Genomic DNA, 21397 nt, shown 5'->3' with positions numbered 1-21397 from the left:
CTCAAGAGAACTCCTGGCAGGAACCCTGAAACCCAAGCATACAGTTGGTCACTCCCCGCCATGCAAAGGATCCCCTGGACACTGGGTGGGATGGAGCACACTGGGTCTCAATGTATGCATTTTACAGGTCCTGTCCTGTGGTTGTGGGATCTATGGGAAGGGATGCTTCAGGACGCAGCTTCCCAATCTTCACCCCTAAGAAGCAGGGGTTGCTTGTATCTGCCTTTTTCATCATTGCCCTGGACTGTGCTTGACTATTGATGCACATGGTTAACATCTGGACAGTAGGCAGAGAACATAGCTGTTGGACATCATACCCTTTGACCAAGAAGCCCAAGAGGAAACTTCAGTCAGAATAGTCAGCTTAGCTGGCTGGCCTGTTTAAGGAACCTATCGCCTTTGTCTTGCCCCTCTGCCATCAGGAGTTGTTTAGGCAAGGCTCTTGCTGTATTTTCTGTTACCACACCTGGAAAATGAAGAACACAGTGTGGACCTATCTCAGGGTAGAAGAGTGAGAGGAGAATGCTGCTGAAGTCCTTGCAAGAGTGTGATGTGAGGCTGAATCCTTGGCAGGTTTCCCTTTCCTCTTTGGGATTGGAAAGGGGATTAAAGAACAAATGCCCGGGGCTGGCACTGTGGTGCAACAGGTTAATGCCCTGGCCTGAAGTGCCAGCATCCCATTTGGGCACCAGTTCTAGTCCCAGCTGCTCCTCTTCTGATCCACCTCTCTGCTATGGCCTGGGAAAGCAGTAGATGGCCCAAGTCCTTGGGCCCCTGTACCCGTGTGGGAGACCCAAAAGAAGCTCCTGGCTCCTAGCTTCGGATCGGTGCAGCTCTGGCTGTTGCGGCCAATTGGGGAGTGAACCATTGGATGGAAGATCTCTCTCTCTGCCTCTCCTCTCTCTGCATAACTCTGACTTTCAAATAAACAAATAAATCTTTAAAAAAAAAAAAAAAGAACAAATGCCCTCTTCCTATACCCCTAAAACTGTGCATTTCTCACCACTGCATCACATTTCTGTCATGTGGGCATCTTCTATGTAGTTAAAATCACATTATTCAAATCACTATGTCCAGAGAAAATGTTATTATGCTGGCATTTACTGGACAAAGGGTTGGGGCACAATTTTTAACATCCTTTCCTAGCCCCACATGCTTCCTCTACCAGCACCTCTTCTCCACCTGCCCTTTCTGGATGATAAAGTCCGTAAACGGAATCATGGGTAGGTTCTTCTGTGACTCTACAGCAAAGTGTGAAGAACCTAGCAATGGACTGAATTACATGGCCAGCATCTTAAAGAAAGCACAGCTAAGTGTGGTCCCACAGCATGGACCAGGCTGGCTTCAGAGTTGCAACAATGCCACTGTCACTGTTTCATTAAATATGTGTTCTTAGACTTAATAAAAAAAGAAACCACCAAAATGAGGATTTACCTCACCCCCCATTAAAATGGCTTTTATACAGAAATCAACAAGCAACAAGTGCTGGTGAGGATGTGAGGGAAAACGTACCCTAATCCACTACTGGTGGGAATGTAAACTGGTACAGCCACTATGGAAGACAGTATGGAGATACCTCAGAAATCTGAATATAGGCTTGCCATATGACCCAGCCATCCCACTCCTGGGAATTTACCGTAAGGAAATTAATCCAGCATATGAAAGAGTAATCTGTAGCCCCCATGTTTACTGCAGCTCAATTCACAATAATTAAGATACAGAATCAACCCAAATGCTAATCAACTAAAGACTGGATAAATTATGGAAAATGTACACCATAGAACAGCACACAGCAGTTAAAAAAATCCAATCATTTGCAATAAAGTGGATGAAACTAGAAAATATCATGTTTAGTGAAATAAGGCAGCCCCAAAAGGACAAATACCATGTGATCCCTGATCTGTGATAACTAATAGGGCACCTAAATGGTAATCTATAGAAGTGAAACTGACCCTTTGAGAAGCAGTAACTTTGAACAGCCCTTGTCTTAACTGTTGAGGAAGTTTCTTTTTTTCCATACTACTTGTTGAACTCTTTACTTAGTATAGAATTAATCATATGTGTATGAACTGAAAACAGATCTTAAAGGGGCCAATGTTGTGGCACAGTAAGTTAACCCTCCCCCTGTGGCTCCGGTGTGAGATGCCAGTTCTAGTCCCAGCTACTCCTCTTCTGATCCAGCTCTCTGTTAAGGCCTAGGAAGGTAGGGGAGGATGGCCCGGGTCCTTGGGTCCCTGCATCCATGTGGGAAACCCGAAAGAGGCTCCTGGCTCCTGGCTTCGGATTGGTGCAGCTCTGCTGTTTCAGCTATTTTGGGAGTGAACCAACAGAGAGAAGACCTTTCTCTATGTCTCCCCCTCTCACTGTCTGTAACTCTATCTCTCAAGTAAATAAATAAGATCTTTAAAAAAAAAAAAAAAAAAAAAAAAGAGGGAGGAGATGTACAGTTCAGCACACGTTCCCACAGACTTACCCCTAAGGGTAAAGCTAAAGACTTGCCATCCCATTAAGCTGGGTGGTACTAATGCCATCTTACTAGTTAAAATGAACATTTTAAGTGTGCAACTGATCATATATTTAAGTGTCAAAGGGATCACATAAATAAGATCAAATGTCTGCTAATAACAGTAGAATTAAAAATGAGAGAATGATCCAACATGGGAAGCAGGCCACACAGTAGACTCATAGAATGACAAATGCCCTAAACAGCACTCTGACCTCAGAATCAGCCTTTAAGGCATTCAGATCTGGCTAATAAGCCCATGAGAGCATTTCAGCCATTGAAAGCCAAAAAGTGACAAAAAGTGGCAAAAAGTGACCTACATGAAAAATCTCTGTGAGATCCCAGTGGAAAGAAGGGGCCATTAAAGAAGGAAATACTTTTCTCTGAAAGGAGGAAAGAATTTTTGCTTTTATTATTTATAAATACTGATGGAGTTTGTGGACTCAAAAGGCTTCCATAGCCTTGGCAGCTCATGACAAGAGCCTTGGGTGATCACTGACATCATAAATAAGAATGTCAATTGTTAAATCAACAAGAGTCACTGTGCAATTACTCCCCATGTAGGACCTCTGTCCTTAATGAGTTGTACTATGAGAATTAATGGTAAAACTTGTCTTCAGACAGTACTTTATACTTTGTGTGTCTGTGTGGGTGCAAATCATTGAAATCTTTACTTAGTATAGAATTGGTCTTCTGTATATAAAGATAATTAAAAATGAATCCTAATGAAGAATGGGCTGGGAGAGGGAGTAGGAGGTGGGACGGGAGTGAGGGTGGGTATAGAAGGAAGAATTGCTATATTCATAAAGCTGTACCTATGAAATTTGTATTTATTAAATAAAAGCTTTCTTAAAAAAATAGATCTTAGAAAAAAATAAGAATGGGAATAGGAAAGGGAGGAAGAGTGGGTGGGGGAACAGGTACAGAAGGAAGAAGCACCATGTTCCTAAAGCTGTAACTATGAAATGTATGAAGTTTGTGTTCCTTAAATAAAAGGTTTTTTTTTTTTTGTTTTTGTTTTTTTTTTTATGGAGGGGGGACAGAAATTGGCTAAGGATAGGAACATTTTTGAAGAATGAAATACAAATGGCCAACACACACATGAAAAGATGCTAAACATCACTAGCCATAAGGGAAATCCAAATACAACCCAGATGAAGTTTTACCTCACCTGTTATAATGGTTCTCATACAGAAACCAACAAATTGGGGGCTGGTGAAGTGGCATAGCAGGTAAAGCTGCTGCCTGCAGTGCTGGGATCCCATATGGGCACCAGTTTGTGTGCCAGCTGCTCCACTTCTAATCCAGCTGTTATGGCCTGGGAAAGCAGTAAAAGATGGCCCAAGTGCTTGGGCCCCTGAACCCATGTGGGAGACCCAGAAGAAGCTCCTGGCTCCTGGTTTCAGATTGGTTCAGTTCTGGTCATTGCAGCCATTTGGGGAGTGAACCAGCTGATGGAAGAAACCCCCCCCCCCCAACTCTGCCTTGCAATAAATAAATGCTGGCAAGGATGTGGGGGAAAAGGTACCCTAATCCACTGTGGATGGAAACTTAAACTACTACAACCATTATGGAAGACCATATGAAGATTCCTCAGAAATCTGAATATAGACCTACCATATGACACAGTCATCCATTCCCAGGAATTTACCCAGATGATATGAAATCAGCATACAAAAGTTATCTGTATCCCCATGTTTACAATAGCTCAATTCACAATAGCTAAGATGTGGAATCAAACCAGATGTCTATCAACGGGTGACTAGTTTAAGAAAATGTGAAAGGAAAAAAATATATATATATATAGAATACTGCTTAGCCATAAAAGAATGAAAATCCTGTCTTTTGCAACAAAACGGATGCTTTGCAAAATAAGCCAGTCCCAAAAAAGACAAATATCATGTTTTTGTTAACTTGGGATAGCTAGTATATACAGTACAAAAAAAAATGCATGAGTGAAATTGACATCTTGAGGTTATTGTTTATAGATTTTATCTATACTCCTGAGGAACAGTGGTCTTTCTACTTTCTACTTGTTGAATTCTTTATTTAGTGGAGGATTAATCTTGTGATTATAAAGTGAAGTGAAAATATGTTATTGCGCTGGCGCCACAGCTCACTAGGCTAATCCTCCGCCTTGCGGCGCCGGCACACCGGGTTCTAGTCCCGGTCAGGGCGCCGGATTCTGTCCCGGTTGCCCCTCTTCCAGGCCAGCTCTCTGCTGTGGCCAGGGTGTGCAGTGGAGGATGGCCCAAGTCCTTGGGCCCTGCACCCCATGGGAGACCAGGCTCCTGCCTTCAGATCAGCGTGGTGCGCCAGCTGCGGCAGCCATTGGAGGGTGAACCAACGGCAAAAAGCAAGACCTTTCTCTCTGTCTCTCTCTCACTGTCCACTCTGCCTGTCAAAAAAAAAAAAAAAAAAAAAAAAAAAAAAAAAAAAAAGAAAGAAAGAAAGTATGTTATTGCAATAAGAGAGGTTGGAGAAGGGAGGTTGGGAAGTATTGCTATGTTCTTAAAATTGAATGGATGAGGGTCCGGCACTGTAGCGGAGTGGGTAAAGCAGCTACCTTTGGTGCCAGCATTCCATATGGCTGCTCCACGTCCAATCCAGCTCTCTGCTATGGCCTGGGAAAGCAGTGGAAGAAGGCCTAAGTCTTGAGCCCCTGCACCTGCATGGGAGACCCGGAAGCAGCTCCTGGCTCCTGGCTTTGTATTAGTTCAGCTCTGGCTGTTGTGGTCATTTGGGGATTGAACCAGCAAATGGAAGATCTCTCTCTCTCTCTCTCTCTGGTTCTACCTCTCTTGTAACTGTCTTTCAAATAAACAAATAACTCAAAAAAAAAAAAAAACTGCATGTATGAAATCTGTTCTCTTTACATAATAAATTTATTTTAAAAAGAAGTAGATATTTATAGAAAAGCAAAGAGCAAGGAGCCAGAAAGTTATCAATTTTAAGACTCATCAAGAGGTTAGGAGTGAAATTTCTTATAGATTGAAGTTGGATTTTCTCAATATGCTCAATGCTTAAGGAGGTCCCTGGTTCTTCAGTAGTGCTTGACCAATGATACTGTAATCTTTAAGAAGTTTTGATGGGGCCAGCACTGTGGCATAAGGGTTAAAACTGCTGCCTGCAGTGCTGGCATCCCATATGGGCACTGGTTTGAGTCCAAGCTGGCTGCTCCATTTCCAACGCAGCTCTCTGCTATTACCCTGGAAAGCAGTAGAGCATGGCCCAAGTCCTTTGGCCCCAAGCTAGGATTAAGACAGGTGATGAGGGGCCACCACTGTGGCATAAAAGGTGAAGCCACTGCCTGCAGTGCTGGCATCCTATATGGGTGCCGGTTCAAGTCCCAGCTGCTCTGCTTACAATCCAGCTCTCTGCTGTGGCCTGAGAAAGTAGTAGAAGATGGCCCAAGTCCTTGGGCCCCTGCATCCACATGGGAGACCCGGAGGAGGCTCCTGGCTCCTGGCTTTGGATTGGCACAGCTCCAGCCATTGCAGCCAATTGGGGAGTGAACCATCCGATGGAAGACCTCTCTCTCTCTCTCTCTCCCTCTCTCTCTCTGCAACTCTGACTTTCAAATAAATAAATAAATCTTTAAAAAAAAAAGAAGAAGAAGAAGTATTGATGATGGATGATAGCAAAGTCAAGGCCTGGAGTTCCTGGAAAAGAAATCACTCAAGACAAGATGTTATTTATGGGAGAAATAAATGACTATGATTCCAATGATTAGAGTCCTTGTTGGGCCATCTGCATCACTCCCTCAATTTAGTGAGCTAATTTTAGTAAGAGGTTGATTTCTAATTGTAAAAATCAGACAGGGAAATTTTAAGCTAAGAGGAGACTCGGAGACTAGAATCAGTGCCTAATACCTACACCTAAGACACTGGATAGGTACTCAGTTTCATCAGCAAAAGCACAAAAGTAACAAATACTGATGAGGATGTGGAGGAAGAGGAATACTATACCCTGTTGCTGGTAATGTAAATCAATACAACCACTATGGGAAACAATATCGAAACTCCTTTGAAAATTAGAAATAATGCTGCCATACAGTTCAGCAACCCCACTACTAGGTATTTACCCAAAGGAAATCAAATCAGTAGGTCAACGAGGAATCTGCAATTTTGTATTCATTGCAGAGCTATTCACAACAGCAAAAAAACAAAAAATGGAAAAGATGGAAACGAAGAGTAAATCAACCAATGCTGGGTAAGGAAAATGTGGTATATATACACAGTGGTTATATTATTAACCCATAAAAAGATGAAATCCTGCCTTTCATGATAACATAAATGGAAGTGGAAGTAATTAGATTCAATGAAATATGCCAGACACTAACAGACTCAAATACTGCATGATCTCATTTATGGTGTTGTCTTCTTCCATAGTTGTATTGTATGCTTCTATCAGGGTTGCAGTGAGCTAGTATCAGCAAGTGTTGCATGCTTCTATCTAGGAGTGTTTTGTGCTTCCAAGGCATATTGTGTAATTCTATCAATTGGTTTTGTGTGTTTTTACCAGGAAATATTACCCAGGGAATGTAACGTGCTTCTGACATGGGGTATTGTCTACTTTTCTGAAGAGGTTTTGCATAATTTCATCAGAGAATTGTGTACTTCCACAAGTGGTGTCATGCACTACAAGCATGTACACTTCCACAAAGGGGTGTTCTATGCTTCCCAGGGAAGGTAGGTAGGGTGCTTCTAACAGGTGTTAGCATGGATTTCTATCAGGGAGTGTTGTGTGTTTCCACCAAGTGGTACAGTGTTCTTCTATGGAGGGTTCTGTGCTCAAACCACAGTGGGTATATTGTGCTTCTACTTTGCAGTATTGTGCAATTCCATTGGGGTATTGATTCCTCTCAGGAATTTGCTTGCTTCTGTCAGGGAGTGTCACATTCTTCTGTCAGAGGCTTTTGTGTGTATCTGCCAGAGGATGTTGAGTTTCTATCAGTGTGTTGTGTGCTTCTATCAGGGAGCTGTGTGCTTCTCCCAAGGGATGATATGTGCTTCTCTCATGGATGTCATGTGCTTATACCAAGGGATACTGTGTACATCATCATGGAGCTATCGAGTGTTTTTATCAAGGGAGCTTGTGTACTTTTACCTGGCTTTGTGTTCTTCTACTAGGGAGTGTGTGTGCTTCTAATAGGGGATGTTCTGTGCTTCCACTAAGTGGTACTATGTTCTGGCCACTGAGCTACCACCCTGCTGCTGTTCCTGGAGCCCAGAAAACATAGAACTGGCCACCCATCATGCCTCTTCTAGCTTGCCTCCCCTCCCAGCCATACACTGTTTGGAACAGCCACAATGACCCTTCTAATCTCGTGGGAAAGGTGGCCCAGGAAGGCACAGAAATGTTCCAGCTGGTCATGGCATCTCACCTGTGTTCAAGATCCCAAGCTGTCCCTTTAAGGGGTGAGGGTAGAATTGGTGGTGGGGAGAAGAGGAGGGAGTCACATCTTTCTTCTCAGAGAGGACAGGAACAAAGCAGAAAGGGGAGAGGAGAGCAGGCCTGGTGGGCAGGATGCTGAGAGCAGAGGCCTCTCCCAACATGGGCTGAGCAGAGAGGGGTGAGGGGAGCCTCCTGTCTCCATCTTGAAAGAACACCTGACCCCTGAAGAGGTAGCCCTTCTCAGGTCCAGTCCCAATCAAGGGTCAGCTCTAAAGATGTCAGAAAATGGACATCATACAGCTGGCTGAATCAGGGCTGTAGTATTTTCATGACTGAGCCTATGGCCTGCCAAGAATAGAAGGCACAAAATGCCCTGGAAGATCTCACACAGCTGGTTTGCCAAGGTCTTTTTTTTTTTGCCTCTGACCAACTACCACAGTCATCTCCTTGCTGGATATCCAAGCTCTGCTGGTCTCAAGAAAGCCCACAGGCTGAGGCAGGCATGGCCCAGGGCTCTGCTGTTTCCTGGAAGGGCTGAGTGGTGCCTCCCATACCAGCCCAGAACATCCTCTAAATCAGGGGAAGCTGGCCTGGTGGGAGTCACAGGAACGTGCTAGAAGCATATTCTCTATGCTCAGGGCTCCTGGGAGGCTAGTGTCAGTGGCCTCCACCTCCTCCTCTGGGCCTGGGGATCAACAGAGCCAGGGTCTGCTATCTCTGGGTCAAGTGCTGATATCCCTAGTTTAGCTTGTCTTTGAAATGGGCACATGGGGACCAGTCACAGACACCCCCAAGAACCATAGTCTACACCTTGAGCTACTACAACCCATCTAGAAATTTAACTTCCAAGAATTTTTCCTGAGTAAATAACAAAGCAAAGGACAAAGGGAAGAGGACAGAGATACTCTCCCTAATGCTTATAAAACATAGATATTGGAAATAATCCAAATATCCAATAGATTGATGCACCCATTAAAACACACCTTGTAGTGAAATGCTAGCCCAGGATTTAGAGGCTGATATTCCCATAAATGGATGTAGAGAGTGGTCAGGATATATAATAGTTAAGCAAATAAAAGGGGGTAGTTCAAAACATTAGACTCCTAATTGAATAAAATGTTTAGCGAACACAGTGAATTACAACCCCAAAGGAAAAATCTACTGCATTCCACCCTGCCTGGGCTATCTCCAACCAGGTTTGCCTTCAAGTACTCAAGGAAGAAACCTCTAAATATCCACCTACATCAGTTTCCACCCACACCACTTTCCCAAAGCTAACTGGGTGGAGGATCTTGGCCTTGTGCACAGCAGGTGGGAAGGCAACATCAGTCATTCTCCTCTCTCTTAAAATGCTTTCACTGCACAGGAACTTGACATTGATTTATAACTGTCTGAATGGAACAGATTTAACTTTGGTATCTGATCCCATGAACATTTTCAAATGCTTCCTCCAGTACAGGGAGTTGTGAACCACACCATACAAATGTATAAGAAAGCTAAAAGGCTCTCAAAGCTTCACGGCAGAAACACTTGGGAAACTCTGGAGTCCAGTTTTTTTTTGTTCAGGATAAAACTCAGTAACTCATTGTGTTATACACATACTCCTCTTGGGGGCTGTTCTGGTTTCTAAGGGACAACTCCACCCAACCTGCCTTCTAAAAATTCAAGGATAATCCTGGATCCTCAGAAGGCAATACAGAAGGCCTGGGTGTCAGGTCACTAAACCTGGAAAAACAGAATTACACACAGGGGCACTGTCTGCCAACTCTAAGGCCTCAGACAGGACTCTGGAGGGAACTCTGCCCCATGGCAGGAACTTTGGTTAGAAGAGCAAGGCAGAGCCAAGGGAGGCTAGCATAAGATGCCATCACCAATTTGCTGTGAGAAATCTACTGTAAGGGGATGGATAGGAAAGGACAGAAGAGGAAGGGAGAACACCAAAGGCTCCTGCAGCCAGGAAAGAAGAGATTGGACCTGGCCTGGCCAAGAGGGCAACAAATGAGAAATAAATAGAAGTCAAGGCAATGGTTTTGGCCTGAGTAATTTGTCAAAGGGGTGGGGGGTGGGGTGGGGTAGTGTGTGGGAGAAGCTGGATGGCTGTAATATATACAACCCTAGATTACAAGGAGGCAGTAACCTAGAGGAGACATTTCTGCCAATCCTTGACCTTAAAGAAGGTGACAGAATACTGAATCCAGCGTTAGCCAGGTAGGACTTTTACCAATGATGGGGGTTGGTAGTGGGGTATAGGACAAGGAAGAGGCATCTAGAGCTAGGTCTGTTTTAATGCTGCTCTATAGTACAAAAGAAGTTGACTATGGTATGAGGAGAGGGTGAAAGTGGGGACCAGCAGTGTTGCTACTGCACCAGTCTTAGCAAGAATCAGTGTAGTAGGGAGAAATCTGGGTACAGGTATCTGTACCAGGTGGTACATCTGGAATGGTGATGGTCCACAGGTGGTATATTGGATAAAGAATTAGCCACTGGCCAGTTCAAGTCCTGGCTGTCCACTTAGAATCCACCTCCTTGCTAATGTCCCTGTGAAAGCAACAGAAGGTGGACCAAGTGCTTGGGCCTCTGCAACCAACATGGGAGACACCAAGAAGTAGCTTCTGGCTCCTGGTTTCAGCCTGGCCCAGACCAGCCATTAAGTAACCAGAAAAGAGCTGGTGTTTCCATCCTACTATCAGACAAAATAGATTTTAACACAAAAACTGTTAAAAAGAGAGAGGGCTACTATGTAATGATTAAGGGATCAGTTCAACAAGAAGATGTGGTTATAATAAATGTATATGCACCCAATTACAGGGTACCTGGCTATTTAAAAGAAATGTTAACAGATCTAAAGGGAGACATGGACTCCAATACAATAGTAATAGGGAACTTCAACACCCACTTTCATCAATGGATAGACTAACCAGTCAGAAAACCAAAGAAGAAACAACAGAGCTAATGGAACTAATTCGTATCTAGAGAACTTTTCACCCCACAGCTGCAGAATAAACATTCTTCTCATCAGTACATGGGACTTACTCTAGGACAGACCACATACCAGGCCATAAAGCAAGTCTCAGCAAATTAAAAAAAAAAAAAATCAAAATCATACCATGCATCTTCTCTGATCACAATGGCTTGAAGCTGGAAATCATTAAACCAAAAATCTCTAGAATATACACAAACACATAAAGACTGAATAACATGTTCCTGAATGAAGTGGGTCATTCAAGAAATCAAAAGAGAAATCTAAAGATGTCTGGAAATGAATGAAGATGACAATACATCATATCAAAATACAGATAAAGCAAAAGCAGTGTTAAGAGGGAAGTTTAGGGCCGGTGCCATGGCTCACTTGGTTAATCCTCTGCCTGCAGCGCCAGCATCCTATATGGGCACCGGGTTCTAATCCTGGTTGCTCCTCTTCCAGTCCGGCTCTCTGCTATGGCCTGGGAAGGCAGTGGAGGATGACCCAAGTGCTTGGGTCCCTGGACTAACATGGGAGACCCAGAAGAAGCACCTGGCTCCTGGCTTCAGATCGACACAATGCCGGCTGTAGCAGCCATTTGGGGGTGAACCAATGGAAGGAGACCTTTCTCTCTCTCTCTAACTCTGTCAAAATGGAAAAAAAAAAAAAGAAGGAAGTTTATAACAATTGGTGCCTGCATCAAGAAATTAGAGGGGCCAGCACTGTGGCTCAGTGGGTTAACACCCTGGCCCGAAGCGCCGGCATCCCATATGGGCATTGGTTCTAGCCCTGGCTGCTCCTCTTCTGATCCAGCTTTCTGCTATGGCCTGGGAAAGCAGTGGAAGACGGCCCAAGTGGTTGGGCCCCTGCACCCATGTGGGAGACCCAGAAGAAGCTCCAGGCTCCTGGCTTCGGATCGGCATAGCTTCGGCCGTTGCAGCCATCTGGGGAGTGAACCATCGGGTGGAAGACCTCTCTCTCTCTGCCTTCCTCTCTCTGTGTAACACTGACTTTCAAAGAAATAAATAAATCTTAAAAAAAAAAAAAGAAAATGAAATTGGAAAGGCACAAAATAAATGAGTTATCAAGGACCTAGAAAAACAACAAACAAACCCTACATTAGCAGGAGGAAAGAAATAATTAAAATTAGATAAGAAATAAAACTGAAACAAAAAAATACAAAAAATCAGTGAACTGAAGAGTTGGTTTTTTGAAAAAATAAACAAAATTGACGCACCACTGGCCCAAATAACCAAAAAAAAAAAAAAAAAAAAAAAAAAAGCCGAAGAGGACCCAAAGCAATAAAATCAGAGATAAAAAAGGAAATGTAACAATAGATACCCCAGAAATAGAGAAGCACCAGAAATTACTACAGAGAGCTGCATGCCAACAAGTCAGGAAATCTAGAAGAAATGGATAGATTCCTGGACAGACAAATAATCAAGACAGAGACTGAATCAGTAATAAAGACCCTCCAAACAAAGAAAAGCCCAGGTCCTGATGGCTTCACTGCTGAATTCTACTGGACATTTAAGAACAAACGCCAATTCTTCTCAAGCTATTCAAAACTACTGAAGGAGAGGGGAATCCTACCAAATTCTTTCTATGAAGCCAGCATCACCTTAATTCCTAAACCTGAAAAAGATACAACAGAGAAAGAGAATTACAGACCAATTTCCCTGACGAACATAGATGCAAAAAATCCTCAATAAAAACTAGCCAACTGAATCCAACATCACAATAGAAAGATCATTCACCTGGAACAAGAGGGATTTATCCTTGGTAAGCAGAGATGGCTCAACATTTGCAAATCAATCAATGTGATACATCACATCAACAAACTGAAGAACAAAAACCAAATGATTATCTCAACAGATGTAGAGAAAGCATTCGATAAAACACAACATACTGGACTGCGCTGTGGCATAGCAGGTAAAGCCGCCACCTACAGAGCCAGCATCCCATATGGATGGCAGTTTGAGTCCTGGCTGCTCCACTTCTGATCCACTTCTCTCTGCTGTGGCCTGGGAAAGCAGAATATGGCCCAAGTCCTTGAGACCCTGCACCCACGTAGGAGACCTGGAAGAAGCAATGACTAGAGGGTAGTACCACATCCAGGTGCCTGCTACCAACTTGAAGCCATGCCTCTCTGGCTCCACTTAGCAGGCTAAGGGTACCTGGGAGCCATAGGCAGAGCACCCCTGGGCCTTTTGGACAAAGGAGACAAAGGGATGCTTCCAGGTAGCCAGCAACTGCAAAGCCCACCATTGCCCCTGAAATTCTCTGACACTGCCAGTCAGACCCTGCACTGCATGGCCAGGGCCCAACTTCAACTTCCCCCAGCAGTAAAATGAGACCAGGGTGTAGTGCCACCTCCAGGGCGAGCAAGGAGGGGCCCCAGCATCACAGCTGCCTCTCACTTCTGGCCAGGTTCTCCCAGCCCTCCAGCTCCAGCTAAGAAAGGGGACTCTCCCAGAAAGCCTCCCAGATAGAGCAGAGCTGTGGAGGGTGCCAGCAAAACCTAACCGAGGGAACTCCCTGCTGAGCTGCTGGCACTCTTTGCCCTTTATTATAAAAGCGCTCTTGGCCCTACACTGAGCTCATTTAGCACAGCAGGTTAAAACACTGTTTGGGATGCTCATATCCCATATCCCATATCCTGGGTCTAGTCTGGGGTCCACTTCTTCCCATCCAGCTGCTTGCTCATGTGTACCCTTACAGGCAGCAGGTGATGGTTCAAATACTAGGGTCTCTGTCACCCACATATGAAACTAGGATACAGTTCCAGCTGCCTGGCTTTATCCAGGCCCAGCCCTACAAGATGGAGAATCTGTTTCTCTTTCAAATAAAAGTAAAAACTTTTAAAAGCATTGGTTCCTCCCATGTACCTTCCACCTTACCACCAGTGACATTTGTTCCTAGCTGAACCCAATTTGCAAATTTATTCTATACCTGTATAAACCATCTTTGTATTTATTTTAAATCTCTTGACTTTTGGTTCACAAAAGCAACCTTAAAACATCATCAACCACTGTATTACTTATCAACACCCTGACATATGTATATGCTGCGAACTCCAAATATTAAGGCTTTTTAATAATCTTATAAACCACAAAATATACCAACACTTAAGATTCCCTTTGTATCATTTTAATTCATTCTTATTTTAATCAATTTTGTACCTCCTTTCTCCTACTTATGACTAAATATGAGAGACTAAACCACTCTCTCAACCTCATCATTAAATTGCTCTGGAGGGTGTCCTGTGCACGCAGGATGTTTAGCAGCATCCCTAGTTGCTATCCAGTAGCATCCCAGCTGACCACTAATGATGGGATCAAAAATGTCTCCAGGGGCTGGTGCTGTGGCACAGCAGGTTAAGCCATGGCCTATAGCACCAGCATCCCACATAGGTACCAGTTTGATTCCCAGTTGCCCCACCCCCAATCCAACTCCCTGCTAATGGCCTGGGAAAAGCAGTAGAGGATGGCTCAAGTAGTTGGGCCCCTGTACCCACATGGGAGACCTGAAAGAGTTGCCTGGGCCAGCCCCAATTGTTGTGGTCATTTGCAGAGTGAACCACCAGATGGATGATCTCTCCCTCTCTATCACTCTTCCTTTCTCAGCAACTCTGCCTTTCAAATAAATAAACTTTTAAAAAAATTTTTTTTAATTTAAAAAAAATTTAGAAATGTCTCCACACTTGGCTAAATTTCTCTCCACTAGAACCATTAATATCAGATACAAAGCCTGGTCTTAATCACTTTTGCAATTGTAACTTTATACAACAGTCTGTTTCCTATTTTTCTTTCTTAACTTATAAACAAGTCTGGTCAAACATGGAAAGCTTCATGTTTCAATATTTCACATACACCACCTAGGTCAGATTCTTTTTTTCTTTTTGTCTTCACTCTTATGTACAGGCAGATTCTAATATACTATAGAGTGTACAGAGTGCTAAGAGATGTCCTTGAAAACAGCATAAATATTTCTATAAATCACACCATAAATAATCAGCACAATAATTCAACAAGCATTTATTAAATGCCTACCATGTGCTCAGCACTGTACTAGGCACTAAGAAGTACAGATAGAAATGTAAAAGTTATTATTCCTGCCCTCAAGGAGCTTACAATTTAATTTTGCAAATAAATAAAAATGTGAAACTATAATACTGAATGCTAGAAAATAATTATAAAGCAATATATTAGTCAGTGCACGGGCCACAGTACAAACTCAAAGGGTAAGTGCTTAGGCAATATGGATTAAGGGAAGGCTCACTCAGAAGAAATAAAGGAAGCTGGCTTTGAAGGGAGACTTGAACATGAGCTAGGGCCAAAAAGCAAACTAATCAAGAAGACTGTGAGAAAGGCACAGAGGCAAGGGTTTGTAAGACAACAGTAGAAAGCTATAGGAAGTTTGAATGTCATGAATCAGGATGAATAAGCTGAAGAGTAATGAAGGCTGAGGTAAGGTAATGAAGAACCTGGAACACCACTGCTCTGGAAGCAATTACCTGCTGGGCATTACTAAGTGAAAATGAGACATCTAGCAAAAGCTTCATACAAGATGAAGATCATGACAGCAAGGAAACTAGAGACAAAGAATTACAGTAACCTGGGCCTGATGTGCCCATAATGCTATAAGGGGATGGTAGAAATGTAAAAGGTCAAGCCTCAAGGAGAAGGCTAAGAATTTAATCAACAGCTAGATTTTGGACCTTAAAAATGGAGGGCAGAAAAAGATAAAAGACTATTCTAAAGCTGGGAAAAAACATGAAAGGTAGTCTGTTCAAGGTAAAGCAGTTAAGCAATGATACTCATTTTAAAAGAAAACGGGGACTGGAAAAATGAGTGATGAGTTCTGTTTTCAAATAGCAAGCTGCACAGGTACCTGTGGAAAGTTTTGACATAACCCACAGGGTACAAAATAAGAAGTCACATAAATAAACTAAGTGTAAAAAAATGGATAAGTAAAAATATAAAAAAGGTAGTGAATAAAAATAAGATCTGGGGATTATTCTCAATGGAGAGGAGAAGAAAAAAGACCAATGAAGAAAAGCCAGAAGCAGGGAGGGGTGGCCAGAATCCCATAAGCCAAAGCAGGTACAGGAGGAATTTAACAATATCAAATAGGAATGAGATCAAGAAAGACAAGAACTAAAAAACAGGCTTAATATTTATCTACCAGCAATTCAGAAGCCATTTCAAATAATGCTGAGCATGAAACAATCAGGACAAGTTTTAAGAATAGATTAATGAGGAAATGGTATTGAAAAATCAGGAATGACAGAGAAAAAATAAGATAGCTATTGAAAGTGGGCAACAATGCGGCTCACTAGGCTAATCCTTCGCCTTGCGGTGCTGGCACACCGGGTTCTAGTCCAGGTCGGGGCGCCGGATTCTGTCCCGATTGCCCCTCTTCCAGGCCAGCTCTCTGCTGTGGCCAGGGAGTGCAGTGGAGGATGGCCCAAGTCCTTGGGCCCTGCACCCCATGGGAGACCAGGAGAAGCACCTGGCTCCTGCCGTCGGATCAGCGCGGTGCGCCGACCGCAGCGCACCAGCCGCGGTGGCCATTGGAGGGTGAACCAACAGCAAAAGGAAGACCTTTCTCTCTGTCTCTCTCTCTCACTGTCCACTCTGCCTGTCAAAAAAAAGGAAAAAAAAAAAAAAGTGGGCAACAAGCTTGAAGGTTTTTCACATTTTATGCTGTAGATAAACTTGCTATTGTCATCTGAACTGTCCATCTGCCCGACCTGGCATATAGATATTTCATTTCCTTCCACAATTCTACTTTCCCTTAGGCCAGGGGTGTATAAGGTTTGCAAAATCATTTTGTCTACCCCTACCAAGGCAACCACAGGCAGGATTCACAATTCAATAAATCTAAAGCAGACTAATTTTTAAGTTGATAATTTTATATAGCCCATGAATGATGTTACAAATATCCAAATGGCCCATGGCAGAAAAAAAGGTTCCCCATCCTTGCCTTGGGCAGTTTAGAGAGAAATCTACTTGATTCTCTAAGTTATATGAGGTTTTATCCTACCTATCACTCTTTCAAGCATAGTTTATTTACTCAATTTACCTCTCTACTACAAAGTATTGAAAGTATCAACATTTAAAATGATACAATTATAATCCAAAATGACATATTCAAGCAATAATTTTAGTAAATACAATGGAATTGACCAGGGATACATTTTTTTAAAGTACTTGGTCAAAGCTGTGCTGTTCATTATAGTCAGCAGAGCATAGCTGTTAGGTGCACAGGCTCTAGAATCACGTTTAAGAATTTTTGTCCTTACTGGCTGTGTGAGATCAACTCTCAAAGACTCGTTATCCTCATCTATAAAATGGAATATATAGTATTATCTATTGGAAGCACAAGAAATGCTTAATAAAGAGTCTGGCACACAGTAAGTACTCAATAAAAATCAGCTACTAGAACTATGGTTTAACTGTTCTATATGGGAATAAACCACCATATTCTAGCACTGCCACCTTGCTCCATGAAGAAAATCTTAAAACTTCTAGAACTTTATCAGATGGCAACAGTTAGGAAAAAGTACCTTATCATGTCAGATCCTAAAATGAGGGTAGGAAAAGTATTAAAGTTCTTTTCAGATTAATAGCATAAAAATAGAATCTGGGGGCCGGCACTGTGACACAGTGGGGTAAAGCCCTGGCCTGAAGCGCCGGCATCCCATATGGGCGCCAGTTCTAGTCCCGGCTGCTCCTCTTCCGATCCAGCTCTCTGCTATGGCCTGAGATAGCAGCAGAAGATGGCCCAAGTCCTTGGGCCCCTGCACCCACGTGGGAGACCTGGAGGAAGCTCCTGGTTCCTGGCTTCAGATCATCGTAGTTCCAGCCATTGCAGCCATCTAGGGAGTGAACTAGCGATGGAAGACCTCTCTCTCTCTCTGCTTCTCCTCTGTGTAACTCTTTCAAATAAATAAAATAAATCTTAAAAACAAACAAACAAACAAAAAAACAGAATCTGCTTGAAGGAGTGTACTTTATATTTTTTACAGCTAACAGCACAAAATAATGTCATATAGACTAATCAAGGACAGTCCAAAGAGAAGAGAAAAAACATACAGCCTTTTTCAATTGTCTTCTGCCCCTTGGCTATTTATATGTGCTGAAGCAGCCTTGATGATTCTTTCAAGTGAGTCTTTTCTCATTAATCTTTCTAGTCACATTATTTTCTCTCCTATGAATTTCTGTCAGATGCTTAGTAATCAGAAAGTGAAGCAACAGGATGCACATTACTCTGGGTACTGATGCTAAAGAGACACTGATTGGCACATCCACAGACATTTCAATGCAATGTGCTGCTCTGCTAAAATGTTGTTTTGTTACTGAAAAAGAAGGCAAATCTTCCTCTAAAGTAGATGGGAGAAGTGTGTGCGTGTATATATATATATATATACACACACAAGCATTTTCCCTTGAATACTCATCCTAGGTAACATCTGCACACAAGACAGCACTTGCCCCAGGCAAAATTAATATCTTAACACAGGGTAAGGAACAACTGAAGCAAAAAGCAAAGATCTACACACAACCAGATTTACTTGTTTCTGATTTCTTAAAATCTGAAGCATAGGAAATTAGAAATGGTACTCTGCAGGTCAAAAAAAAGAAAAAAGAGAACAGAGGTTAACAACAGATAATGAAAAGGACTGTTTTGAAAAAATTAACCAAGAAAATCAGGATGACCAATGGCTCAATAAAATAGATACAGAAACCCTCAATGTTAGTAGTCAAAGCATGTCAAAGGGAGACAGAAAGGATGGTACAGGGAAAGAATTCAAAAGGTGGACTTCATAAAGAGTTTATTATTTTTTAACCACATCAATCATGAATTATCAAGATTAAGAGTTACATCCCTTTTCAAGACAGTCAGCATCAAATTGTATTACTTCCCTTGAAGGGTTCATCAGAACCTATGTAATTTTCTTCTGTACTGGCTTATGGAATCAATTTCAAGTTTGAGGATTACTTTGGAAAGCCAACGGTTACTTAATTCCAACTCTGGTGAATAAAGGGCTAATCAAATGATCAAATATGAAATATTATCAAGTCATAAAGGGTTTTCTTATATTGTCTATTAGGCAAGAATTCTAACTGTATTCCAAAAATTTGAAGGAATGTAACACTAATAGGAATAATGGTGCTTTGGAGTTAACTAGAACCACCCAATTTAAAGGATAATCCAGACTGGATGCATAAGTTTTAGCATATAACTTTAAAACCAGTCTCATTACTTTATAAGCATCCTTTGGTAAATTGAAAAGCCTCAAAGATGAAATACAGTGCCTGGTAATGATAAGTTTAATAGTTTATGTCTGTGCTGGGAAATTACAGACATGGAATACAGATGGAGTACATCAGAATTCAGACAAGAAATGAACTGCAAGGTATTCAATACATTATCACTGTGGATATTATATAAATTAATGGTAGGAAATACAGAAAATGATGAGCGACCAAAGGAGGTGGTTCCAGGGTAATGAAGAATGACAGATCATCTAGTCAAGGAGTCTGTGCAGGCTTATAGGACCTGAGAACAGTACTATAATGGGCCAAAAGGCATGAGTGTACATTCTTTGTAAGGATTTTTATGTCTTCTTCAAGCATCTCTGTCTCCTATTTCTTCTATGTGATGCCAAAACTAGGATAGTGCAAATTTCTATTTGTTCCACAGTATACAGCAGGGAGGTGCAAGGAGAGTCAGAAGTCACCAAAAGGTACAATTATCCAAGCTTCAGAGTAGCTGGGCTGAGTCTCCACTCACCTCATTGTTTGCATCACTCTCACAACCATCACTAACGCGTCCATTTCCTTTGCTGACACACGTACTGGGAGAGGGGTGGTGAAGGATACGTACAGATGCTCAGTGACTCAGTGGAGTCAGTGAAGGTGATATGTGAAGTAAAATGCTGGAGTGCTGTTAAAAATATAGCATTCTGAGTTTGCTTGAGAATATGGATTACTAGAAGGAACATCAGAATAAAAAAGTGCACACTTAAGCATAAATACATTAAGTGTCTGTAAAAATTTCCCTAGAACTAGGATCTTAGAAAGCTAACAAATATAAGTCACACACAGAAGCCGCCTTGGACTGTAAAGCAGCTTCTCAGATAGAAGTACAAGGGCACCTTGAGGGGAATGGAGGGGAGAAAGGTATCATAGATGGGAAGCAGCAGAGGAACTAGGTGTAGCAGCTTCTCTGAAACCTACAGCTAATTATCCAAAAGACAAAGTTAACTGTCTAAAGCCTTGACAAGCAACTTGCTCTAATGCTATTTTAGATGTCTAAAGGCTATATTAGGCCATCAGAAGCTCTGATCCATCAGACACCTGCTAGGACAGTCAAGCTAATCAACCTGTATCAAGGCACTGGCCCAAACTACTGAGGAGCTATTCTAACTTTGCCACCACTATAGATTCTGACACTAGATAAAGTTGCAATGATGAGACTTTCTGCCTTTCTACACTGAAAGGTCTTTCACCACTGCATGGTTTCTCTAATGTCAAATAATATCCAAACTATGACAAGCTTTTCCTAAACTACCATGGATTCAGATTTTTCTCCACTGTGGATTCTCTGATGTCGAATGAGACTCGACCTCTGAATAAACGCTTTCCCACACTCATTACATTGATAGGGCTTCTCCCCTGTGTGGATTCTCAGATGCTGAATGAGGCCAGTGTTCCCATTGAAAGCTTTCCCACATTCTTTACATTTATAAGGTCTTTCTCCAGTGTGGATTCTCTGATGTTCAATAAGGCCTGACTTTTGACTGAAGGCCCTGCCACATTCATTGCATTTGTAGGGTTTCTCCCCAGTGTGGCTTCTCTGGTGGCCAATAAGATGTGAGCTCCGCCTGAAGGTTTTCCCACACTCATCACACTCATAGGGCTTCTCCCCAGTGTGGATTCTCTGATGTCCAATGAGGTGTGAGCTATGACTGAAAGCTTTCCCACATTCATTACATTCATAAGGTCTCTCCCCACTGTGGATTCTCTGGTGCAAAATAAGGCCTGCACTCTGACTAAAAGCTTTCCCACACTGATTACACTGATATGGCTTCTCACCAGTGTGGATTCTCTGGTGCAGAATCAGGCCTGTGTTCTGACTGAAGGCTTTACCACACTCCTTACAGTGGTAGCGTTTTACTTTGTTGTGGATATCCTGATGGGAAAGAAGGGCTGACCTGTAACTGAAGGCTTTACCACACACATTACACTGATAGGGTTTCTCCCCAGTATGGATTCTCCAGTGGCGAACAAGGCCTGAACTCTGAGCAAAACTTTTCCCACATTCATCACATTTATGTCGTCTTTCTTGTGTGGCATTTCCCCGCTGCCTCTCTAATCTGCCCAGAAGATCTTGGGCTTCTCCATGCTCAAGACCCCTGATAACATCCCCGTTGCACTTGGCAGCTGTTTCTCCATGTGGCTGGATTCCAGTAGATATTACCTGTTTTGAAGCTAATTCCCTGTTCTCATTCCTGGTCTCACCAC

The 21397-nt window shown here is 42.6% G+C and overlaps 1 protein-coding gene across 2 annotated transcripts in view; it reads right to left on the bottom strand.

Annotated features, from left to right (window-relative positions):
* Positions 1–21397, bottom strand: part of ZKSCAN8 (zinc finger with KRAB and SCAN domains 8) — a 54789-nt gene that overhangs the window by 8097 nt on the left and 25295 nt on the right. For both annotated transcript variants that reach the window (XM_070050561.1, XM_051851462.2), the window contains exon 6: positions 1–21397. This exon is cut by the window's left edge and continues 8097 nt beyond it. In XM_070050561.1, coding sequence (XP_069906662.1) covers positions 20436–21397 — 962 coding nt within the window. In that variant the 3' untranslated portion in view covers positions 1–20435.

This window comes from Oryctolagus cuniculus, chromosome 10 (genome assembly GCF_964237555.1).
Source record: "Oryctolagus cuniculus chromosome 10, mOryCun1.1, whole genome shotgun sequence".
Lineage (NCBI taxonomy): Eukaryota > Metazoa > Chordata > Mammalia > Lagomorpha > Leporidae > Oryctolagus > Oryctolagus cuniculus.
This window is presented reverse-complemented; position numbering and strand designations above follow the sequence as displayed.